Source organism: Berghia stephanieae, chromosome 12, assembly GCF_034508935.2.
Source record: "Berghia stephanieae isolate SIO BIC M18660-M18661 chromosome 12, UCSD_Bste_1.3, whole genome shotgun sequence".
Lineage (NCBI taxonomy): Eukaryota > Metazoa > Mollusca > Gastropoda > Nudibranchia > Aeolidiidae > Berghia > Berghia stephanieae.
This window is the reverse complement of record NC_088371.1, coordinates 40,077,523-40,105,020: the sequence shown is the minus strand read 5'-3', so window position 1 is coordinate 40,105,020 and position 27,498 is coordinate 40,077,523. Positions and strand designations below refer to the sequence as shown.

General features: G+C 34.6%; 1 protein-coding gene across 2 annotated transcripts in view; it reads left to right on the top strand.

Moving 5' to 3' along the window:
• Nucleotides 1-5,227, top strand: part of LOC144957791 (uncharacterized) — a 97,585-nt gene extending 92,358 nt beyond the window's left edge. For both annotated transcript variants that reach the window (XM_078889218.1, XM_078889219.1), the window contains exon 19: nt 3,253-5,227. In XM_078889218.1, the coding sequence (XP_078745344.1) occupies nt 3,253-4,394 (1,142 nt within the window). In that variant the 3' untranslated portion in view covers nt 4,395-5,227. The remainder of the gene's footprint in view (nt 1-3,252) is intronic.
• Nucleotides 5,228-27,498: the final 22,271 nt, after the last annotated feature.

Sequence of the window (27,498 nt, the reverse complement as noted above, 5' to 3'; positions counted from 1 at the left end):
TCCATAATTAGAGAGATAATTAGAGTGAATGAGTGAGTGTAACTGTAACAGTAACATCTCAGATCAATGAGGAAAACTATATATTCAGAGTACTAGTCTCATACAATTGACAGTCATATCAGCAACACCAGATCCATGTAATGGGCATAACTATATATTCAGAGTCCAATATCCATCATCTATGGTTATATTATTATCAAACCCACTAACTATCTAGCAACTGTAGTAGTAGTAGAAAGGACTGTTCAAGTTGTGAAGTTGACGTGACGAGGGCCCTCTAGACTTATACACTAGATTAATACAATAAAGTCAATATTTATCAGTGAACCATATAGAAAAAAAGATATAAATATAAAGCCAAAGGCCATAATAAGATAAGAAACAGTAATCCGAATCAGGATGTTAGAGTCTAATTCTGATCACCATATCTGTGCGACTCCACAGACCAAGCACGACAATCTATCGTCTGCAGGAACTACAGCCATATGCTGATTCTAAACATGTCTTAAATAATTATTACGCAATTATTATTGGTACTTACCACTTTTCAAAGATTCTGGTGCGATTAATTAGCCATAGTTATTAAAAGGTATTGAAAGCAGATTCGTACTGTCTATTTAAAAAAGAATATAACAAACCTAATCACTCAGTTTGTAAGAGGACGTCATAGAGAAATAGTTCATGCTTTCCTGTAAAAGTTTTTATAGTTCACTACTTTTTGTATATTTTCATATCATTTAAGACATAAGAAGTATTATTTAAAACTTATGGTGGCCAATTGGCCAATTTATTATAAAGTACCGAAATTATAAAAACAGAATCAATTATTGCGCATTCAAGGAAATTGTAACAAGGCAGAAAAGTAGTAGTTTTGCTTGAAATCGTTATCCAACCAATGGCCCCCACTAGCGGGGGTTGAAGATTCCATATGAATGTCCTTTCAGTATATCTGTCCTTGAGCCAATCCTAAAATGTACACATAGAAGTGTAGTTTAATATTTTGAATTTAGTTTAGCAGATGATACGCAAATATATGATTCAGCACCCCTTAGTAATTTACAGTTCTTAATACAACGAATTACGAGCTGTTTTAATGAGATTAAATCTTGGATGTACCACAATAAGTTAAAATTAAATGATAGTAAAACTGAGATTTTAATGTGTGGAAGACCGAGTATCCTTAAACAGGCAAATAAATCACTAATTACTCTCGGAAATAGCACAATAGAATTTTCAAATAAAGCAAAAAACCTTGGCGTCATCATTGATAAAGATCTTTCCATGATAAGCCACGTGAATAACACCATACAATCTATGTACATAGAAATGAAAAAAATAAGCAAAATTCGTAATTTAATACCGAAGCATATAACAGAACTTTTAATTAATTCCTTGGTTTTATCTAAATTGGACTATTGTAACTCCCTTTGGGCGAATTTAACTAAAGACAAAATTAGCAAACTTCAGGTTGCTCAGAATAACGCAGCCAGGCTCATTGTACGCAATAACAAAAAATACCCGTCAGCAACTCTTCTTCTCCGTGAGTTATATTGGCTTCCTGTTGAAAAACAAGTTGCCTATAAGATTTGTACTGTTGTCTACATATCCCTGAGCACGAACAGTCCCTCCTATATTAAAGACCTTCTAAACATATATGTCCCCAATAGAAACTTGAGGTCAAGCAATGACCAATCAATCCTTGTCAAACCTAAGCCATTACGTAAAATAGGTGAACAGTCTTTTCAATTTTCGGCCCCCATTTTTGGAACTCTCTCCCGTCACACGTGAGATGCTCGGATTCGTTGACAACGTTCAAATCTCGCTTAAAGTTTTATCTTTTTACGTCATAATGTTGCAATATTATTTTCATATTTTGTTGTTGTTAAATTGAATTCGTATCACGTTTCCTTCACACTTGTCTCACTGTAATATGTTTTGTTTTATATCACTGTAAAGCGCTTAGAGCCTGTGACAACGGGGTAAAGCGCTATATAAATGCCATTTATTATTATTATTATCATCATAATCCTGACCTTTTTTTCTATTTTCCGCCAACAAATCAAGGATAATCGTGCTCAATTAAAGTCATTATAATAGAGATTAAATCCCTGGTTGCATTAAAAAAAAATGGCGACGCTCGACCTCTCACTATCCAGTTTTGATGACGTACTACAGTGCAGGCACAAAAGGCACTTGCTCCGGTTTTCTGGGCTGGAAAGTTTCATTCGTGGTGTGTTGACTTTTCGATAGAAGTAATCAAACGCTCCGAGAGGCAGATTCGTAGGATTAATATGAGATATCCTCGTCGCCAAAGTTGTGTTTTTGACAGGACCCCAAATCAATATGGTGGAAGTAGTCAACTCAGAAGTGTTGAGTGACTAAATTTAAGAGAAAAGTTTATTAGTGAGTAATAGTTAGAGTATATATAAATATATCGCCACAACAGTGTAAGTAAACGGTCGGTAAAATATAACTCAAATATGGAAAGTAAGGATAATAGACTGCATCCTTCTCTAGTGAAATATGTAAGCACAAATAATATTTGAAATAATGGACTTAATTAATAATAACTACTTAAGCTGTAACTAAACTGAATAATAATAATAATAATAATAATAATAATAATAATAATAATAATAATAATAATAATAATAATAATAATAATAATAATAATAATAATAATAATAATAATAATAATAATAATAATAATAATAATAATAATAAAAAATAATAATTAGTAGTAGAGTTGTGCGCCATATATTTTTTTATTGACTCAAATGGCACAATGTTCTCCATTAGGCTATATTTTCTAAAGAAATTATATATATATATATTTTTATATATATATATATATATATATATATATATATATATATATATATATATATATATATACATATATATAATATATATATATATATATATATATATATATATATATATATATATATATATATATATATATATATATATATATATATATATATATATATATATATATATATATATATAAAATGGTTTTCAAAAAATAGGTTTTTGAAATCACTGAAAGACCTTATAACCGCTTTATTTCATTCACTTGCGTCGTGTCTTATCGTAAATGTTATGTGTTGTTGTGAGCTTTGATCACCTTTATGCTAATGTTTTCACAACAGTGACATAAAACGTAGTACAGAATACTAAATAAAGCATGTATTCCATGATATAGCAAATGTCACAATTTGCATATATGCATTTATTCTTTTTTTTCAGATACTGACACCAAAATACTGGCTTCCAGGAATATTTCTATCAATGTGGAAATTTTCTTCAATCTAAATCCAACATTTGCTTTTGATAAAAATCCACTTTATATATTTGTAATTAACGAATTTGACACTATTCTTAGTCTCTCTGGAAAGATAGGTTTTTCAATTCATACCGTCTTAACATTGTCAGTGACGGGACTAGGGACGGTCTCTAATACAATCAACTTCATCATTTTTTATCGCCAAGGAATTATGGCAGACCCCTGCACTCCAACACTTACAGCAATCGCTGTGTCAGACTTTTTGCATACACTTCTGGTATTTTTAGGGATGTCAATTCAGTTACCACGCAGATTTGAAAGGCTTTTGGACAAGAACTTAATGGAAAGCCCCGTTGAATATTTAGAATGTGTTAACTTTTTTCTTCATCGGCCACGGACACTTTTCGTAGAATTTACAGTTTGGAGCACAGTTTTCCTGTCTTTTGAGAGAATGCTAAGTGTGGCACTTCCCTTCCGTGTCAAATTCTTATTGACACCTAAGCGTTCATGCGCGGCATTATCTGTCATTTTTTTAATCACCCTTGGTCTCCAGTTTCCGGAATGTTTCCTTATTTATAAAGGGGGAATTGAACCCAGTAGTTCTTTAACAGATAATCATACCAGGTGCTATATCAAGAGAATGTACGTTATCAAACCTTATGCCAGAAATATGTTAATGTTTGTCAACAACGGTTTTCGACTGTTAGCCATTATTCTGGTTCCAATTTTCAACGCTATTATCATCGTCAAGCTGGTAAAGACAGGTCGATTTAGGAAAATGGCAGCTTCGTCAAACGGACCAAGAGATCACCAGAATACAGAAAATGGAAATGCTACTGGGAAAAGAGACCAATCCATGGATCGTAAACGGGTTAAAGCGATTAAAATGATAGTTGTGTTTTGTGTCCTGTATTTATTATGTTATTTACCCACAGCTGTCTTTATCTTATTGTTTTACCTCAAAAATACAATTAAATTTATGTCTACTTCAGTTTTCTTCCTTGAAGATCTGAACTCAAGCATAAACATTTGTATCTATTACAAGATGAGTCAAAAGTATAAAGATAATTTTGATAAACTCTTTAATCGTTCAAAAGTTAATTAATTCATGAGTTTGCATGTTAATTCATGATTTTGACCTTTAATTTATGACTTTGACTTTTAATTCACAAGTTTGACTTGTAATACATGAGCTATCTGTGTTGGTATAAACTCAATGAAACAGAAAATAGATATAATGGTATAACACTTAAACATGGAGATAAAGGAAATAAAGTCTTTGAATGGCCTGACTAATAACTGAAAAAATGGTAAAGAAAGAAAAGTATATTTCAATAAGGAAAAAAATGTAGTCCTTCAGAGCCTTAAGACCCCTGAGTGTTTCCGGGTTCTATCACATGACACAGACAATTGGAATTTATAGCTACAATTTGGATGGGACGATAGTCTATCGTAAAACACTTTCCGCCAAATCTAACAGACACATTTACTGCTGGGTGGACAACGGAGGAAAGGGAAGGGGTCGGAAAAAAGCTTTCAACTGCACCCGGGATCCGTTATGATCCCTTTGCGTGTTAAACGAGTGCTCTACCAATTTATCTAAATAAGAGAATTAATGATAGTTTTTTCAACCAAGCAAACTAATAAAGTGTCTATTTGTTTGATGAAATATGAAAGAAATATAGGCTAAAAAGTGTCTACATTAACGACAGAATTAACATTTCAAGAACGATAAAGGAAAAGAATTGCCTATTTGAAAGACAGAATTAACATTTCAAGAACGGTAAAGGAAAAGAAGTGCCTATTTGAAAGACAGAATTAACATTTCAAGAACGATAAAGGAAAAGAAGTGCCTCTTTGATAGACAGAATTAACATTTCAAGAACGATAAAGGAAAAGAAGTGCCCATTTGAAGGACAGAATTAACATGTCAAGAAAGGTAAAGGAAAAGAAGTGCCTATTTGAAAGACAGAATTAACATAATCAGACACGGTAAAGGAAAAGAAGTGCCTATTTGATAGACAGAATTAACATTTCAAGAACGGTAATGGAAAAGAAGTGCCTATTTGAAAGACAGAATTAACATAATCAGACACGGTAAAGGAAAAGAAGTGCCTATTTGATAGACACAATTAACATTTCAAGAACGGAAAAGGAAAAGAAGTGCCTATTTGAAAGACAGAATTTACATTTCAAGAACGGTAAAGGAAAAGAAGTGCCTATTTGAACGACATAATTAACAGTTCAAGAACGGTAAAGGAAAAGAAGTGCCTATTTGAACGACATAATTAACATAATAAGACACGGTAAAGATAAAGAAGTGCCTATTTGAACGACAGAATGTGTAATGTGTTCAGCGCTGGAAGGCTGCTTTTCACAGAGCTCTTAAAATTAATTCATTTTACGGCTGTTTTAAGTGTTATTTCTATACAGGACGAATTTTAGTTCATTTTCAGAGGATTTCGTATGAGTTAATGCTGCTTTTGACGAAAATTCGTGGATTTTAAACAATTAATTTAGCAATACTTTGAAGTTTTATAACATTTTTGCAAGGATTTTATCATCTATTAAGACCATTGTTGTTTACGTTTTACGGTTTTAAGGAAAAAAAAACAATGAGCTATTTTAATCGATCGTATTGCAACGGTTGACGATGAATACCGAGAATGACAACACCTAATTATTGTTATAACTATTCACCATAACACATATGTACAATACGACACACAATTAATAATACACCGAATTTAGAAATAGTGAAAATTTTGAGATCTATTAAACTATTCAAGGCATACAGAAAATTAACAAAAAGAGGAAATAAAGGTGGAAGGAAACAAAAACAAAAACAAATAGAAGCCAAAACATCAAAAACAACTCAGTCAAATTAAAATGCAATAATTTAAATTCTACTAATAACAATCTAAAAATTCTAACAGTGAACTGTCGCAGCATTGTACACAAAAGAGCTGAATTCTGTGCACTCATTGACAAACATGAACCAGACATTGTCTGTTGACAAGAGTCGTGGCTAAATGACAATATTAAGTCATTTGAAATCTTCCTCAAAGAATACGAGGTATTCCGAAATGACAGAAAACTACCTAGAGAAGAGGCAGAAGATAAAGGAAGTGAAAATGAAGACGATGAGACCAGGCGACGGGGAGGTGGAGTATTCATACTCGTTGATAGAAAGTTTACAGGCTCTGAGCAAACAAAGTTAAAAACTGACTGTGAGATAATTTGGGTAAGCGTTAAAATCCAAGGCCTTTAAAACATCCTTGTTGGATCGTTCTACATGCCCCATCGAAACGAAACTGTCATCGTAGAACTGCAAAAATCGCTTGAAATAATCAACTCAGAAAAAACTCCAAACCAAATGATTCTAACAGGAGACTTTAATTGTCCTGATATAAACTGGGACGGTTCAAAAACGTTATCTGTCTGCCCACAACGTGCAATAAAACAAAGCCTCATCGACATTACAACAGGAGCGCACCTCACACAAATTCACGAAGAATGCACACGAGGAGACAATATTTTAGATCTTGTTTTCGTATCGAATCCATCACTGATCCATTCAACAACATCACAACCAGGAATATCAGATCATGCCTGCGTTGTTACTGAAACCACACTAAACCCCAATTATATGAACCAAACCCCCAAAACACGATACCTTTTCAAAAAGGCCAACTGAGCCGCACTGCGAAAACGAATTGAGGGACTGTCATCAGAGATCACAGTACAGCACAAAAACGGTATGGGTGTAAATGAAATGTGGAGCCATTGTCAGTCCTGCCTACTCAGTGCAATCAAGGAGTCAATTCCCCAAAAAGTACATAAAAATACAAGAACGCCGCCGTGGATGAACAGGAAAATACGAGCACTACTAAGACGCAAAGCAAAAGCATTCAACTGCGCTAAACTGAGCGGAACCTGGTATACATACAATTCGTTGCAACGTCAAAGTAGGCGTGAAATAAGGCAAGCAGAATGGACGCACATTAACAATGTCATAGAAAAAGGACTTGAAACAAACAATACCAAGCCATTTTGGAACTACAAAAAAAAGCAAGAAAATCGATTCCATTGGTGTAGCCCCATTGAAAGAAAATGAAACCCTGTACATTAAGGGGAAGGATAAAGCAACGATCCTCTTGGATCAATTTAAATCTGTCTTTACCCCTCATGATCCACACGATACAACCACCCCACCGACATCACACAGGTGTGACCAATTTCTTACTAATATCAATATAAACATCTCAGGAGTTGAAAAGTTGCTGAAAAACGTCGATCCATCTAAGGCGTCAGGTCCAGATAGCAACCCCAACACAGTACTATAGGAGAGTGCTGAGAGTTTGGTCCCCTCATTATGCATAATTTCCCAAAAATCGGTCGACACCGGGATGCTCCCTAATGACTGGCTGAAGGCAAACATCGCACCAGTATTAAAAAAAAAAGGCAACAAAAATACAGCAGAGAACTACCGTCCAATCTCACTGACTTCTGTAATATCCAAACTCTTAGAACATATAATCTGTAAGAACATGATGAACGACTTTGAGAACAATGACATCATAACTGACCTGAAGCACGGGTTTCGCAAAGGATACTCATGTAAAAGCCAACTCCTAATAACTGTAAACGACCTGTTGAGACTCCAGAATGCCAACACTCAGGCAGACATCGGCATCCTCGACTTTTCCAAAGCATTTGATACTGTGCCCCACCAAAAACTCCTGCAGAAACTAGAAAATTACGGAATTCGTGGCTCTTTACACACATGGCTTTGTAATCTCCTCACAAAACGTACCATGAAAGTTATAGTCCTAGACGGCACGTCATCGGTCCAGTCATATCAAGAGTACCACAGGGAACGGTGCTAGTTCCTATACTATTTCTTTGTTTCATCAATGACCTACCTCTAAGCCGATGACTGTCTAATATACCGACCGATAAAATCTGCAAATGATCAAACGTTGCTACAAGAGGATTTGAATAGTCTCGAACAGTGGGCTAATGATTGGGGAATGAAATTTAACGCAAACAAATGCTACATCCTCAGCACAGCTAAAAAGTACAATGAGACCTACAAGTTAACCAACACCGTCCTGAAACAAGTCGACGATAACCCATACCTTGGCATCACCTTCTCAAAGGACTTGAAATGGGGGAAACACATTAACAAAATAACCCAAAACGTAAGCTGCACCCTCGCGTTTCTCCCCCGAAATCTTAGCCACGCCCCAACGTCATGCACACAAAACGCCTACCTCGCACTTGTGAGATCACAATTGGAATACGGAGCAGTTGCCTGGGACCCCTACCTGAAAGAGGATATTCAAAAACTTGAGAGAGTCCAGAGACAAGGCGCCCGGTTCATAACTGGGAACTATAAGAGCAGAACCCCAGGATGCATGACAAAAATGTTAGAAGAAAGAAACCTCATCAGCCTCCAACAAAGAAGAAAAGAAACCCGTCTGTCATTCATGTTCAAGATAATAACAGATCAAATACCATCAATAAAGGCAGACTCCTTTTTCACGCCACGACCAAACAAAAGAAAAATCCGAGCACTCACTTTCGCCAACCACATAACCGAAAACCCCATTGACAGATACGCCACAAACAATTCGAACTGCTTCAAAATCTCACAGACAAGAACACAAAAAACTACAGAAATTCTTTCTTCATTAGAACTATCTCGGAGTGGAATGGGCTGGATGAACTGGTCATCATGGCACCACACCTAAACGATTTCAAGGCCCGACTGATATGGCCCGCGTCCAATAAGGACGCCGCCGAAATACAACCAGACCATTGTTTTTTTCAGCGCCAACCATTCAGATACAGAATTAACATAAGAAACGGAGACTATTTCATGACAGGATTAACATTTCAAGAACGCTAAAGTAAAAGACATTAAAATATAAATATATTTTCCAACCACTATAGGACTAATGATTTTTCAAATGATCCCTACAAAAGTACACCTTTAAAATATTAAACAAGTCTGGTGATATACTTAAATTATAACTTTTTTTTTCATTTTAATTTCAAAACTAAAATGAAGAGGTTTTGATTATCAAAACGTACCTATTCGGTAACATGTAAGAAAATACAATATAGACAAGCAAATCTTGTCTTTTTCTCGTCTTAGCTTTACTCTTCTGTTTTTTTTTTGTGAAGACGATGTGTAGTGGGGATACTTCTTCACACTGTACCGAAGGCGGCCCAACAAATATTGAGAACAACCGTGCTTCTCAAATGTATTTATATCCAATAAGTCTTCTCCGTATGCTATATTTAGTTTGTTACCCAACCGGCCTTCTTTGTGTTATACTTTACTGGGACATATATGCATCTCTGTACTAAGATTTTATTGATCTCGTTTAGATCGTACAGATATTACATAAATTTGTCTTCTTTATGCAATGATTTTGGTAACCCGTTTACGGACTTACACAGTACAGTAACCTACACTATGACGATTTTCACACAATCAACCCTGCATTGTGCGAAGAATAGCAAGTGACGATTTGCGGCCTGACATGTGTTTATATAACCGTGGTGAGTAGTATTCATAGGACGACTGAGAGGCGTGGTCAACTCAAGATAGTCTAGCAACAGGTTTGCAAAATAACAGCTCATGTTCGCTTTAAGATAATTCCTCATTGAGACTTCAGTTGGTTCTACAGTAACGTGACTTGCAGGATAAGCATAATAAGAAACATTAAATGAAAAGGACTGTCTATTTGAACAACAAGATTAACATTTCAAGAAAGGTAAAGGAAAAAAGTATCCATTTTACCCTTTTCCGTGCAAAAGTATCAATTGTCTTAACCAAATTGAACATTTAAAGACTAATCACGGCAATGGCCAGACCGAAATTCAACTTTCCAATCCAAATTCGGAACTAGAGTCAATATGACTGAAGTCTAATCCAAAGTCAAGTTTTGTCCAGTCCAAATTCGGCAAGTAGCAAAACAAAGACATAGACAAATAAAATTTTGGCACTTTGAAAACAAAACAAAGCATGGATTGAAACCAACACAAAGTATTAAATCGTTTTTATGAGCGAAGCAATTTTGTTTTCAAAGGAACATTGCTCTCATCAAATAAACAGTAACTTTGCTACAGGAATCATGAAAAACATTCAATCCGATCAATCGTTATCTATCTCATCGAAAAATCAACTATACCTAGACAATTCAACCCCAATGATGATACACTTATCGTTAGGCAACGGTATTTGCAACAAAGGAATAGGTTGTATTTATTTGCAGGTCTGATAACCTCACTTAATGGCCTCATTTCTGTAATGGAAATACACTCCAGCATGCTATCCTGGAACTCCTCGGGACATGCAAAAATGTTCAAGGAAACCGCAGTTGAGAAAATCGTGCCTTGCGAAAATGATGTGATGGATGGAGAGGGGAGGGGGGGGGGGGGTCAACGGTATGGTCTATTATTACCTATTAAAAGTTTCGAATTTTAAAATTTTCAAGTAGGCAAGTCTGCAATCATAATGTCAGTATACGGAAAAAACCTATCTAAACCTTTAATATGATAGTATGAATATGAGTATGAAAGAATCGTGGAATAAAAATATTATCAACATGTTTTCCTGTAAATGTGTACTTAAATCATTTTTTAAAAAATAGGAGTAATGAGGATAACATTTCAGACATGAATAATTTATTGTCTTTCAGCTTCTGGCTTCTAAACTTTTCCGGGTTATTTTGCCTTCTTGCTCCCGATAATATATTGATATTTTAAGTTGCTGCATCTGTGTGTTTTATTTACAATGTGATGGTATTTTCGTTTATTTGTTACCCAGAAAAGTTGTTTTCTGTCAAAGGAACGGATATATTATTTATTTGTATCCCTGCTGTTCTTTAAACGAAATATGGATGAAATTTGTTTATGTGTTGTATGTAGCTACATAATATTGTATACACTAACATTTTGATTGATGGTTAATCTATTAGCATCTACAGTGCAACACACATTCGACGAACTATACCGGACAGCCGGAAAAGTTCGTTTAATCCGTGTTTCGATGAATACGTGAACACGACTACGATACAAGAGACCAAACGGGTCCTACTAATTGCCGTCCAGAGCGGACAGGAGCGGTTCGGACATCATCTAACGCATTTTGAAGCCATCCAGGGACCCTTAGATTTCCTGAAGCCATCGGAGCCTCTGAAACCGTTCGGATGCCTCCAGTGCCGTCCGGAGGTAATCTAAAGCATTTTGAAGGCATTTGGAGGCCCTCAGAGATTTGTGATCCCTCGTCTCAAAACGATATTAAGTCGGGATGATTAAGGTGCTGCAAATGGAATGTGTATTGCGAAGTATCATGCTTACGTTGAGTTATTATGCTTTATAGAGGAGAAGAAACGTCATATTTTACGGTGGCCGTTGAGCGTTCCGAAGATTTATAGAAACCGTCCGGAAGCCGGGCGGATTCCAGACGGCCCCAAGCGGCTCTAGTAAGCTCCAGACGGCGCTAGAATTATCAGACGGCCTTGGATGGCATTTAGACGGTTCCACACGGCCTCAGGACAGCCAGCTTCAGAGGCTGCGGACAGCTTTGAGGGCCTCGGAAGGACTTTAGAATGCTATGGATGACCTCCGGGCGGCTCCAGACAGCATTACGACGGCTCTATGACGATCCGGACAGAATCCGAACGGCTCCAAGTGTCGCAATGCAATTTCTTCATCAGTGTGTCAGAAACCAGAATTGTGATAAACATTTACACATTGTGGGTCTGATTGTTTCGAGTTAGGCAAACACTTACGATGGTTATGCTTGAGACTGACCAAAAACGTACGTCACATTACAGGACGGTGATCACGCGTTTTAAAACAAATGAAAAGTGAGTTGTTGGTAGTGGTGCTCAAAGAAATAAATGATTCCATCGGTTGAGCTATTGATTACAATTCTCAGGTAATCAGCTTCATTCTTTTCGCGATCGGTGTCCTCTTTTATGATTTCATTTTTTTGTTAATATCATATTTTTTTGGGTTCATTTCAGGCTAAAAGTTCACGAAGGCTACGGCACAACGCAACTTGCATTCTCTCTCTCTCTCTCTCTCTCTCTCTCTCTCTCTCTCTCTCTCTCTCTCTCTCTCTCTCTCTCTCTCTCTCTCTCTCTCTCTCTCTCTCTCTCTCTCTCTCTCTAATTGGCCATTGCGTTGGTCCTAAGTCTCAGTTAAGTTGGTTCAAACCGTGAAAGAGTTTGTGGATGCCGTGAAACATTTACTAAGACAATGAAGGACACGATTTAGGAATTCTGTCCTTGTTCGCTGAACCCTTGAATTTGTCGAATGCGTGTTCGATGAACGCGTGTTGCACTGTATTTTATTTCATATAATATGAATAAATTTTGTTTTTGAGTTGTACATAATGCGTATACTCTTAAATTTGGATTGATTTTTGATTTATTACTATCTATTTTATTTCATATGTTTATGTTGTTTCCAGATATATGAATTACTCTTGTTATGTGCGTCACCTACCTAGTCAAATGATTGTTTTTGGTTTGTTTTCTTCATCTTATCCGCGAATCTTTTTCTCACTTATAATTCATTTATTCTCTTACTCTCTTTGGAAAGGTGAATTCAATTACTTCCCTTTTGTGCGCGTACTCGCATATATATTACCCTCGAGCGTGGGATGGTCGGCCGACCTATTATTTACTCAGGTGTGTGATTACGTCAGCCCTAGATGACCACAACGACTCGTGGTTCTTTGACAATAGTCTTCATAATGATTAAGTTACTCGCAAATTTAATTAAAATTCCATCCTATTTTCTATGTGGCTATAATGATTTAATTTTCTTTATTTATATTTTTCTGGACAGTTTCAGGCTATAAGTTCACGAAGGCTACGACACAACGCAACTTGAATTATCTCTCTCTCTCTCTCTATCTATCTATCTCTCTCTCTCTCTCTCTCTCTCTCTCTCTTTCTCTTATTGGCCAGTGTGTTGGCCCTAAGTCTCAGTTTAGTTGGTTCAAACCGTGAAACAGTTCGTGGATGCCGTGAAACATTTACTAAGACAATCAAGGAAGTTTGTCCTTGTTCACTGAACCCGTGAATTTGTCGAATGCGTGTTCGATGAACGCGTGTTGCACTGTATTCTATTTCATATAATATGAATTATTTTATATTTTGCGTTGTACACAATGTCTATACTCAAAATTTGTGATTGATTTTTTTTATTAGTTTCTATTTTATTTCATATAATATGATTAATTTCTCTTTTTTGTCTGTTTTTACCTATTTATATCCCTAAATTGTGATTAGTGGATATATATATTATATATATATATATATATATATATATATATTATTTTTAAAATATTTACCACAATGTTTGAGACAGTCTACATTAATGTTTCAGGCTTAATTCGCCATCGTCAGGACTGAGTTGTTTTGTTGACTGTTGTTCAATCAACATCAACAGTCAACAAAACAACTCCGTCCTGACGATGGCGAATTAAGCCTGAAACATTAATGTAGACTGTCTCAAACATTGTGGTAAATATTTAAAAAATTATTATTCGCTCCATTACTACATGTCGAGCACTTTTCGTACCATATTTGTATCAAACACGATTACGATTTATATATATATATATATATATATATATATATATATATATATATATATATATATATATATAGATATATATATATATATATATATATATATATATATATATATATATATATATATATATATATATATGCAGCCCCTTTCTAGTGTAACATCCTGATTCAATCTGAGCTATCATTTTTATGCAGATGATACGTAAATATATGATTCAGTACCCCTAAGTAATTTAAAATTCTTAATACAACGAATTTCGAGCTGTTTTAATGAGAATAAATCGTGGATATACCATAACAAGTTAAAATTAAATTATAGTAAAACTGAGATTTTAATGTATGGAAGACCGAATATCCTCAAACAGGAAAATAAATCACCTATTACTCTCGAAATTAGCACAATAGAATTTTCACAGATAAAGCAAAAACACATTGGGGTCATCATTGATAAAGATCTTTCCATGACAAGCCATGTGAATAACACCATACAATCTATGTACATAGAAATGAAAAAAAGCAAAATTTGTCATTTAATACCGAGGCATATAGCAGAACTTTTAATTAATTTGCTTGTTTTATCTAAATCGGACTATTGTAACTCCCTTTGGGCAATTTTAGCTAAAGACAAAATCAGTAAACTTTAGGTTGCTCAATATAACGCAGCCAGACTCATTGTGCGCAACAGACAAAAATACCCCTCAGTAACTCTCCTTCTCCGTGAGTTACGTTGGCTTCCTGTGGAGAAAAGAGTTGCCAATAAGATATGTATTGTTGTCTCAAAATCTTTGAGCACCAACAGTCCCTTGAAACTTGAGGTCAAGCAATGACCAAACAATCCTTGTCAAATCTAAGCCACTGCGGAAAATAGGTGAACAATCTTATTAATTTCAATTCTCGCTAAAAGTTCAGACTTTTTACGTCATGTTGCTATACTATTATCATATTATGTTGTTGTTAAAATGAATTCGTATCGCTTTTTTATCCAACCTGTCTTACTGTAATATGTTTTGTTTTATATCACTGTAAAGCGCTTAGAGCCTGTGACAACGCGGTAAAGCGCTATATAAATGCCATTTTATTATTATTATTATTATTATTATTATTATTATTATTATTATTATTATTATTATTACTATTATTATTATTATTATTATTATTATTATTATCATTAATTATTATTATTATTATATTTCAAATAGTATGAATAAATTATGTTTTTGCCTGTTTTTACCCTATTTATATCCCTAAATTATGATTGGTGGATGATTTGTTACTATTTATGTTGTTTCCTGATGTATGAATTACTCGTGCTATGTGCGTCACCAACCAAATCAAATGAGTGTTTATGGTTTAATTTCTTCATTTTATCCATGTATCTTTTTCTCAGTTATATTTAACTTATTCTGTTACTCTCTTTGGAATAGTGAACTCCATTACTTCCGATGTTTGCGCAATACACGCGTATTTAATTACCCTCGACCTTTTTTAAGGTCAATATCCTATGTCTTTGTTGTTGTATGCATAAGACGAAGATAAAACTAAACTGGCAAAGTGACGACAGACATGATATTGGACGTCTCTCCTTACTCACGTTAAAAAAGAGAGATTCCTGAATTGCGTCTTACTTAATCACTGCGTGTAAGTTGCCCCATCTTGTTGAAAAACAAATAATTGATTGGAATAAAGTGCGGACAATTTTTTGGGCATTTTTCTTCTATCAATGTTACATGATTTTTCATATGAAGAAGAATCCACATTTGGTTTATGTCTAAAGATTAATTGCCTCCACTGAGTCCTGTCTTGATTCCAATGGATTCTATCCAGGGATCCAACAATTTCAGCAGTAAAAATTGATGGGGTGGTGGTGGTAGTGGTGGTGATGGTGTTGATAATGATTTTGATGATGATGATGATGATGAATATGATGATGATGATGACGATGATGATGATGATGATGATGATGATGATGATGATGATGATGATGATGATGATGATGTGGTGGTGGTGGAGGTGGTTGTAGTATTAACGGAGAGGATGATGATACTTACTGTGATGTGGTGATGGTTGTGATAATGGTGTCAACATGACGGTTGCAGTAGTGGTGGTAGTGGTGACAATTTGTTGAAATTGTAGTAGTGGTGGTAATGATAATGATGATGTGGTTGCGATATTGGTGGTTATAATGATGACGATGTGGTGGTTGATGTTGGAGATGATGCTGACGATGATGTGGTAGTGGTTGCAATCGTGTTGGTAGTGATGATGATGATGATGATGATGATGATGATGATGATGATGATGATGATGATGATGATGATGATGATGTGGTGAAGTTGTTTTAGTGGCGTGGTGATTTCAGTATTGATGAATGCGATAATGATGTGTTGGAGAAGTTGCAAAATTTTTTGTGGTAACGAGGATGATGTGGTGGTAGTGAAGGATGTAGCAGTGATGGAAATATGATAATGATGTGATTGTTGTGGTGATGGTGGTGGTGGCGGCGGTTACAATAGTGATAGTGATGTGATGGTGATCGTTGTTGCAGTTGTGGTGGAAGTGATGATAAAGATGACGATGGTGAAGTCCTTTTGGTCTTAGTAGTGATGATGATGATGATGATGATGATGATGATGATGATGATGATGATGATGATGATGATGATGATGATAGTGGGTGGGATAATGATGTAGTTGAGGTGTTGCAGTCGTTTTGACGTTGACGATGATGATGTGGTGGTGGTGGTGCTGGTGAAGGTGATGATGACGATGATGTGGTGATGGGGGTGATAATAAAGGCTGAAGCACTGATGGGATTTATGATAATGATAAAGAGCGAATTAAAATGCGTGGGATCAAAGCACTATTCTAGATCAAAGTGGAAAAAGGCAAACGCTTTCATTACACAAAATTGGGGAAGGAGGGGGTTTGTCTTTAAAATTGAAAAAAAAATGTCTTTAAAATGACTTTAAAATTTGACTTGCGTGTTCTGAAAGCTTTGATTTTGCTAGTATCCGATGCATTTATAAAAACAATCAACGAATTAAAGTTCCACACTTATTCTCTTGAAAATGTGTGTCTACACGTTAGATTCACTAAGTAGGTTCGATTGTTTAAAAATTTCAGACATGCATCATTTTTATAATTTATAATGTGAAGGCTGCATCGTTCTAGGTTTTTGTAAGTTTTTTTTCTACTTGCGCCTGGTATATTTTAACTTCTAAATGACACAAATAAATGTTGGAAGAAGACTTATCTCTTCGAGTATAGATTCAATGTTCTTTCTCTAAACTGTCCCGATATAATACCGCCTAGAAGCGGATGGTTACATATTTATTATGCTTGTCACACATGATGAAATAACTATTGGTGTTTGTGCTAGCCATTATTGTACCCTTCTTTTTTTTTGAAGGAATATAATTTTTATTTCATCTTGGACAATTTATTTCAAAACTTCTGTTTTTACTTGAATAAATGAAGATGAAATAATGTTCTTTTCTCGTATGTCTTATTTTCTTTCGTTTTCAGAATTCATGTCCTCCCTTCCCCCTTTCCGATGTGCTCTTCTGACACCTTTACCTGCCGTGCTCTGGAAATACTCGTATTTAAACATATGGTCAGAAAACTCGTCCTTCAAATATAGATGGATTTAAATAACCCTCTTCTTTGTAAATATTCTTTATCCTGGAAGATTGTTAGGCGCGTCTTTCCAGAGTATGGCGTATGTTGTGTTTGTTGTAGTGTCCCATGATAGAATGGTATATAATGTGTTCTAGTATAGTGCAAACGACTAAAGTTAGATACACGGATCTATAATTTGAAGCTAGGTTTCGTTTGCCCTTTTTATATATTCGGGTTATAAGGGCATGCTTCCAGTCGGTAGGCACTGTTACTTTCTTCAGAGATTTTTGGAAAATTGCACACAGGAACGGAGCTATTTCATCAGCACATTCTTTTATTATTCTGGTTGGTATCAGGTCTGGTCCTGCTGCCTTGGATGGGTTTAGTTGCTTTCGGTGTGTGGTTATTTTGATTCTTGGCATAGATGCTACGTTGCTTTTACCTGTGTCTGGCATTGAGGGGTCTTCACACTTTCATACTATTTGTTCAATATATCGCATTTTCCTTCTGTAGCTATGATATCCGAGCAGTCAGGGGGTTGAAGGACTTGTATACTGGAGGCATATTTACGCCTACAACGGATGTATCTCCAGAATCTGTAATTCTGTCACTTAGATATCCTCAGTTATCTCTGGCTAAAGTATATCATTTACATAGTTGTCATGTTCTGTTTTAAGTTCTGTGTGTACTTCACAACGGAGTCTCCAATACTCATTCCAGTCATCCTCTCTGTTATGTAGTTTGATATTATGGGTTATCTATGGTAAATTTGGTATTCCACTTATCCTTTTCTTAGGATTATGTTTGTCAATCAATTCCATGAGTGTTGTTTTAAATGTTCCCAGTTTTTGTTGATGTTTTAACAGATCTTTATCAAAAATATTGTAGCAGCTTCTTAATTCATGTTTTAATCCCCCCACGTTCCCTTTTGAGCACAAAAAAGATCCTGAGATTGTTTGCGCTGTATTTTATGTTTAAGTTTTATGTCGCATAGTACATAGACCATCATTTTTTAAAACTATGAAATGATGCTTGTTGCTGATATCAATTAAAGAATCAATTTGCAAATTTCTACAAATCAATTTCATTTTAAACTCACAAACTTCTAAATTGATACCCTCCAATGAGCAGCCTTAAGAGGTTACATTATTATCGACCATGGATATGATGAAATAAACCCTTGTTTTGCTTGTGGTGAGGAAACAATTTTCATTTTTATGTTACCAACTCAAAAAGCAAGAAATAATGCAGCAAATAATTACCAACAGTGGCATCATTGATTCCCCCTTACCACTACACAGATAAATGATTTACAAGTGCAAGGAAAATAGCATAATATACCAAAATCAACACTATCGGTTTGACCGTTTCCCTGTCTGCCAAGGGCATGGACAAAAATAAGTACACTCTAACACGGTTATCCTCAGGCCAAGCAACAATGTTCGAAGAAACCGTACCTTGCATAACGACTTGATGGAAAGGGGGGAGGGGGCAATGAGACTCGGCAGTATAGACTTCTCTATCCACCCAAAAGCTACCATGTTCGATATCCATAGCATTATGTGGCCTTCAGCAAGCCATTCCTATTTAGCTCAATTTGAGACGCTGCGATGCGACTGACACTTGGGTTATATACCTGTCTTCCCTTGGAATAAACCCTAAGTCAAATTACTGCTTGAAGATGGAAAAAGGGAACTGTATTAATTACTTTTTATTGATATGTTGAGAGAGATAAATTTATACATGACATATTACGAATTGTCGATGTTTGTAAGTGGCTGTGTGTGTCTGCATGTGTATCATATTGTATACAAACACACATGGATTGCAGATAGATACCCACGATAAACACATACGCAACTGTCAATGCTTTAGTAAGTCATCAGTGGTTGAAATCACTAGGCGAATGTGTTAAGAACCCCAATAGTTAATTAATAATTTATTTTTTTACTTTGGCTGGGTGAAATCGTGTTCGAGGCAAAAATTAGTTAGAGGAAGGATGTAATTTTAGCAAAGAATAATAAGGAAAAATTCGGGTCATTTGAATTAGTTCGAAGAAAACACGTGTCTGACGAATTCTTGTTCGAGAAACCATACTGGAGTGTAATCTTCCATGCCAGTACAAAGACAGAAAACAATACAGAAAACGTATATAGGAGGAAAGAAGACACACCAATTAATCTCCTGTCACCATGTGCGGTCAAAGACCCCACCCAGGTGACGCCCATAGAGCATCTATTGTAAATCTATGGAAATGCGCAATATAAAAGTTCATAATATGAACACATATGTCCGCAATGTTGTCATTTTTCAAGCCGCGGCCATAATAACCCATGCCTTCCACATAACCCAAGTTGTCACTGATCACCTTTATATTCATAGAACAGCTGATGGTGTTAAATTAATGAATATATTTGTATGTATACATTGCCCATTTATGTGTCTTTGCAAAGCATGCTTCACAGTAAAGGTCATTCCATAAGTCAGACATTTATATGGCTTTTTACCAAAATGAGTTCTGATGTGATTTTGTGAATGAAAAATCTGAGTAATTACTTTTCTACAAGTTAAACATTTATATGGTTTTTCCCCTGTTTGAGCTCTGATGTGTCTTTTTATTTTTGAATTCGTAGTATATGCCTTTCCACAAGTTACGCATTTATATGGCTTTTCTCCTGTATGAGTTCTCATGTGTTGCTGTAAATCAAATTCCAAGTATATAATGTCTTTCCACAGGTCACACATTTATATGATTTTTCTCACATGTAGGTGATGTTGTGTCATAGTAAATATGATTTCATAACAAATGCTTTTCTACAGGTCAGACATGTAAATGATCTTTCTCCTTTATCAGTTCTGATGTGTCGCTGTTAATGTGAATTTAAAGTGAATGCCTTTCCACAAGGCACACACTGCTATGGTTTTTCGCCTGTGTGAGTTCTGATGTGACCATGCAAATGTAATTTCTGATTAAACGCCTTTCCACAAGTCCCACATTGCTATTGCTTTTCTTCAAGATGAGTTCTGATGTGAATATGAATTTCGAGTACATGCCTTTCCACAAGCAACACATCTAAATGGCCTTTCTCTCGTATGGGTTCTGATGTGTCGTGTTAAATAACTTTCCTCAGTAAATGCCTTTCCACAGGTCAGAAATTCAAATGGCTTTATTCCTGTATGAATTCTGATGTGCTGTTTTGAATGTTTATTATTAGTAAATGCGTTTTCATAAGTCACATATTTGTATGGCCGTTCTTCAGTTTGGATTCTTGAGTGAATTTGCAACAGTGAACTTGTAATTTTTTGAAATTTTGTATCAACTTTGTGGCTCGTATATTTCACTGAAGTCAAATCTGTGATCTGGTCTGTTGTGACTTGTGGAAAGGCGTTCCAAAGTTGTATCAAGATTGTTCTGGAAATCAGTGCCAGGCCCTTTCACAAAATTGTCTGTAGTTTCATCCAAGTCAATTTCTACAAGCGAGTCTTCAGGAAGTCCATCATTCAATGACTGATCACAGCTGTCAACATCGTCGTTATCTGTAAAAATAGAAAAGAGAATTCAAACCCTCACAAAAAAAATAACTTAGAAATTTATTTAAGTGATAAATGTGTTTCCACTGACAGAATCAAATATTCAGGACTTTTGTAAATGTAACTAGCATACAAGGTTAATTTATAGTTTTTCTAAACATAAGAAGAAAATTGGTGGAAGGATTGTTGACTAATACTGGTGAGAGGGAATTACGATTATAGTCGAGGGTTTTACAGGTCTAAATAAGAAAAATAACAACAACAATAATATCAACCACTAAATAAACAGATCTGGAATGGAAGTGTGTGTAAAGATTTGCATGGTTGTTTTGAATGCACTGACAGGAATGTTTTTTATTGAATCACGTGATACTGTGGATTTGCTGAATGACTGTGTGAATGAGTATTTTACATTTTTTGAATAGCTAATGTGTTGTAAAAAAGAAATAAGATCATATCCTAAAAACAAGACTTGGATAACACAGATCTAAATTTTTCTTTGAACCAAAAGAAAACTCTCTTTACTAGTGGAAACAAAAAGATCTTAAAACAAAACAAAAAGAGACAAAGAGAGTAATATCTAGTTGTAAAGACAGGTACAAAAATAAAATTGAAAAATGCTTTTCTTCTGGAGATATAAAGGACACGTGGCGGGGGCTAACACTGCTGTTAACTATAATCCAAAGCCCACGATTATACCAGAAGATATCGAAATTGAAACTCTAAATAGATTTTATTCACGTTTCGACACAGCAAACAAATTTGATATCTAAAAGAAAAACATAAATTAGACAGGGCTTTGGAAGATGTAATGACTATTGAGGTCAGTGAAGAAGAAACGAGATTTGTATTTTCGAAATTAAAGGAAAAGAAGTCTTCTGGGCCGGATGGATTGAAAGGGAAATTATTAAAAGAATGTGCCCATCAGCTCCCCCCCCCCCCATTTAATCACATATTTTAACATGCCCTTCCAATGAGTTTCGATCCCTGAAATATGGAAGACTTCAAAAATTATTCCTGTTCCAAAAAAAGAAAAACTTGAAACTATAAACGATCTCAGACCTGTTGCACGGATTTCAATAGTCATGAAATCTTCAGAAAAACTTCTTCTTGTTAAAATTAGGAAACAGTTTATGCCATTGAGTGATAGTCGTCAATTTGCTTACAAACCAGGACGTGGCGTAGAGGATGCCATTCTGTCTGTTTACAAACAACATCTACAGGCATCTAGATCACGCTAAGACCTATAGAATATTGCTTTTTGCAGATTTTTCCTCACCGTTCAATACAATGCAACCTCAGTTGGTTGTTCATAAATTGACTAGTCTAAATTTTAACATGTAAGCTTGGGTGCTCGAATTTTTGACAGAGAGAGCACAATATGTTCAATTAGGATAAAACATATCTTCCTGTATAACTACAAGAACTGGTGCTCCTTATGGCTGTGGATATTCCCCTGTATTATTCACGATATACATGAGTAGCTGTAAAGTCAAAACCTTTAATACAGTTTGCAGATGACACCGCTCTTTAAGGCCTTATAACAAATGGCAACGAAGTGGCTTAAAGACAATACATTGATAGATTTTGTCTTTGTGTGATGCCCACCACCACAATCAAGAGAAATGAGCTAGTGATAGACTTTAGGAGAGTGAAGGAACCGAAAGTACCATTAAAATTAAAGGACCAATTCGTCCAGCAAGTTCCTCACTACAAATACCTTGGTGTAACGATTAATGACGGGCTCGAGTGGGAAGAACACTAAACAATAATTAAGCATAAGATGTCCAGACGTACTTTTTTTCATCAAAACTATCTCAGTTTAGAATGGATAAAACCCTCTGCACATTATTCTATAAATCAGTAATCGAACATGTTTTGTCATTGTGTATAACAGCTTGGGAAAGTGATTGCTTAGCAGTGGAAGGGAACAAAATAAATTCAAATATGAAAAAAAAAACCATTAAATGCTATATAAAAGATGTTGACGATGTAGATCTTCCATACGAGGAATTTTGTGTTAGTAAAATAACTAAAATATTAAATGACCAGAATCATCTACTAAGACTATCAGTTTTATGTCAGGAAGGAGTGATCGCCGTTTCTCTATTTCAACACAATCAGAGAGACACCGAAGATCATTTCTGCCGTCCAGCATTAGGCTTTATAACAATAAGCAATAATCATTTTATATAATTATTTCGCTTTTTTACTTTCAAATAATGTAGATATTAATTTAATAATTAATTTATTTTGGAATGTTTTCAATTAATAGTGAGAGTTATAATTATTTTACATTATTGAAATTATATATGAGTAAAGCGCGGGTCTGGTTGTGGGACTGCTCCTTTTTATATATACGTCATATTTCCTTTATATTTTTATCTTATTGTGTAAATTATAACACGTCTGTACAAAAGTTTTCCCTTTTGGAATGCAATAAAGTATTATTATTATTATTATTATTATTATTATTATTATTATTATTATTATTATTATTATTATTATTATTATTATTATTATTATATTATTATTATTATATTATTATTATTATTATTATTATTATATTATTATTATTATTATTATTATTATTATTATTATTATTATTATTATTATTATTATTATTTTTATTATTAATTATTATTATTATTATTATTATTATTATTTATTATTATTATTATTTATTATTATTATTATTATTATTATTATTATTATTATTATTATTATTATTATTATTATTATTATTATTATTATTATTATTATTATTATTATTATTATTATTATTATTATTATTATTATTATTATTATTATTATTATTATTATTATTATATTATTATATATTATTATTATTATTATATTATTATATTATTATTATTATTATTATTATCATTATTATTATTATTACTAAACACGGAGTTTCTCCTTCTTTCTCTTCCCTCTGAATGTAAATAAACACATTCAAACAACATTCATCCAAGGAAGAAAAAAGCTCACCACTAATGAACAATGAGTAACGAATGCCGCCATATCCCATTGTTATTGTAAAATCCTGAACCATTTTTTCCATAATGTAGTCCGACCTTCTGCTCTTGAAATCTAAATCTGTTTCCTATTTGTGCCATTTTCCCTTTGTCTTACTTTTCTTGTGCGCTTTTAATTGTAGTTCTATACATTTTTTACTGTCTCATTTTCTTCCTTTATACTAATATGACCTAAATGCGTTGCAATCGCCGTAAAACCATTACAAGGAAACTTATTAAATATGAACTTGTCATTTTATTTTACCTTGAGTTTCCATAGCCCATGTATGTTGCGGGCATCAATTAACTTCTCTTCTCTTTTTTTAAGAATGTATTCTGAACACATTTGAGATATTGAATGGTACTTGTCTCACATGTTTCTTTTATCAAATATTTATTTCTGATCTGATCTCCCTATGAAAATCTGAGGCTTGTGCTGGTGTCTGGGTGAGATATTTATGTGATCTCAATCTAAGTACACTGATAGTGTGTTCTTGAGAACTACATCTGTTCCCCTATTTGAACCATTCCATTTTGCCTTACTTTTTCCTCGTCCTTTTATTTCTGCTTCTAGAATGTTATTATTATCCGATTCTCTTCCTTTTTACAGGCACTCATGTGTTCTAAAAGTGCCGTAAACCCCTTAAAATCAAACAAATAAGACTGATACCTGATCTCAAACTAAGTACATTGGCGGTATCGCATAGGAATCTACATCGGATTCCTATTTGTTCCCAGTTCTCGTTTGTGATTTAATTTTAATTCTAGAACTTTTTACTATACCTTCTTCTACTTTTTTACTAGCGCTGATATCACCAAAATGTGTTGTAAAACCCTAAAAGACAAAACAAAAACAAAAACAAATACAACCAATAAAAGGCAGTGTTTGATAGTGCTTTAATTAAAGTTCATATTTTCGTTTGTTCACGGAGAGACCGATAAAAATAGATGCAGCTTATTATTAATATTATCATTATTATTATTATTATTATTATTATTATTATTATTATTATTATTATTATTATTATTATTATTATTATTATTATTATTATTATTATTGTTGTTATTATTATTATTATTATTATTATTATTATTATTATTATTATTTATTATTATTATATTATTATTATTATTACTATTATTATTATTATTATTATTATTATTATTATTATTATTATTATTATTATTATTATTATTATTATTACTGCCGACAAGTTCGATCTGTCGTGTCGAGCTGCTTGTTTATTTTCCTTGTTCACATCGATTCTTGTTACAGCGAAAAAACTTTTGACCGAACGAGTTGTTGTTGTGCACAACTGCTCTGTTATAGAGTTAACGATTTGGATCGACGACTATAGCGAACGCGTGAACATCAATTTTAGATCACCCATGCCAATTCATTGAAGTGACGTGTTCAGAATCTCATTTCCGTTTTTTTCCTCGTCATTAGTCGATCGTTTCGACTCGGGGAACGTAAACGTTAACTTGCTAATATCTGAGGTAATCCGTTACAGTATTGTTGATTCATTTAACAAAAACAACTAATTGAGCGCAGTGAACTTAACTCACGCTATCACGTGATGGAACAAGGGTGTGTCACAAACATGTTTAACTCTTTCCAGTTGGAGATCGAAATTACTCTCACCGGAGAAAATGTATTTATCTTTGTGATCAATCCTCTCAAAACGGTATTTTGTAGAATTTAGACATATCTATGACACCCCCCCCCCACACACACACACCCCTCATCCCCTCCCCCCTCTTCCGACGATACCTTTAAACTAAAAAAAACATCAGTAATTTAAATGACATTTTGTTTTTGTCATTTTAATAAAATATTTTCAAACCCCTGTACTGTACACGTTATGATGAAAACTTCACTCAGGTTTGATATTTTTGGACTATGAACTCAAATATTAGCATTTTGGAGTCCTGACATAACACTGTTTTGAAGCGGGATGTAACATTTACCCATTTTAACAATGATACGACCCGGTCCTCAGTAACGCCTGAAACGAATGGTTGTCACCGGTCTTTGTTTACATACTGAATTGTGGCACACTATCAACAATGGTACCACTCCTCCTCAACAAACCCTGAAACGAATGGTTGTCACCGGTCTTTGTTTACATATGTAATTGTGGCACACTATCAACAATGGTACCACTCCTCCTCAACAAACCCTGAAACGAATGGTTGTCACCGGTCTTTGTTTACATACGTAATTGTGGCACACTATCAACAATGGTACCACTCCTCCTCAACAAACCCTGAAACGAATGGTTGTCACCGGTCTTTGTTTACATACTGAATTTTGGCACACTATCAACAATGTACCACTCCTCCTCAACAAACCCTGAAACGAATGGTTGTCACCTGTCTTTGTTTACATACTGAATTGTGGCACACTATCAACAATGGTACCACTCCTCCTCAACAAAGCCTAAACGAGTGGTTGTCACTGGTCTTTATTTACATACTTAATTGTTACACGCTATCGACAATGGTACCACTCCATCTCAACAAACCCTAAACGGATGGTTGTCACTGGCCTTTGTTTACATACTTAATTGTGGCACATTATCAACAATGGTACCATTCCTCCTCAATGAAGCCTAAACGAATGATTTTTACTCGCTATTTGTTGACATTCGTAATTGTAAACCACCACATCAAACTGGTGTTATGTTTCTGGTGAGATAGTTGCCAGATAAGGAAATTGAATGTCATAACATTCAGTGCTGAGAAAGTTCAGAGTTTTCTTTCTTCCTTTTTTTTTTTTTATTTTTGCAGTTTAAAAAACTGATAAATATTCTGAATCAAGAATGTAAAATTAATATTTACCATATATAAGAAATTAATCCTTCAAAGCTATTCGGCCTATAGAACCGGAATTTATCCCTTTTTCTATAGCTTGAAATGGAAAATAGCAATTGATTGCTATCATTTGGATAGAAGGCCAGTCTCGCAAAGTATTTTCCGCCAAATCTAATTGACTCGGCTCTCCATTCACTGTTTGGTAGCAACAACAAAATTTCGACTGCACGGGATCGACCTCAGTCCCTTTGCGTGTGAATCGGGTGCTCTACCAGCTGAGCTATCGGGCGAGACGATGTAGATGTTACAAATTGAATTCATTGTCAAAACGACGAGACAAGGCCAATTTTATTTGTTGTATTGAGTAGAATAAACATAGTCTCTTTATGTGACAGCATAAGATAATTCTATAATCTGACTTTTAGTGATGGTTCGGTTATGTGATCTTGTTGTATGACCCTCTCTTTCGGATCAGAAGGTCTTGGGTTCGAGCCTCGCTCGGCGTATTGATGAATCCTTGCAAATGGCTCTTTTCTCCCAAATGAGTGCCTGGCCGTTAACAGCGTTTTCTCAGGCGTTATTTCTCGTTATATATA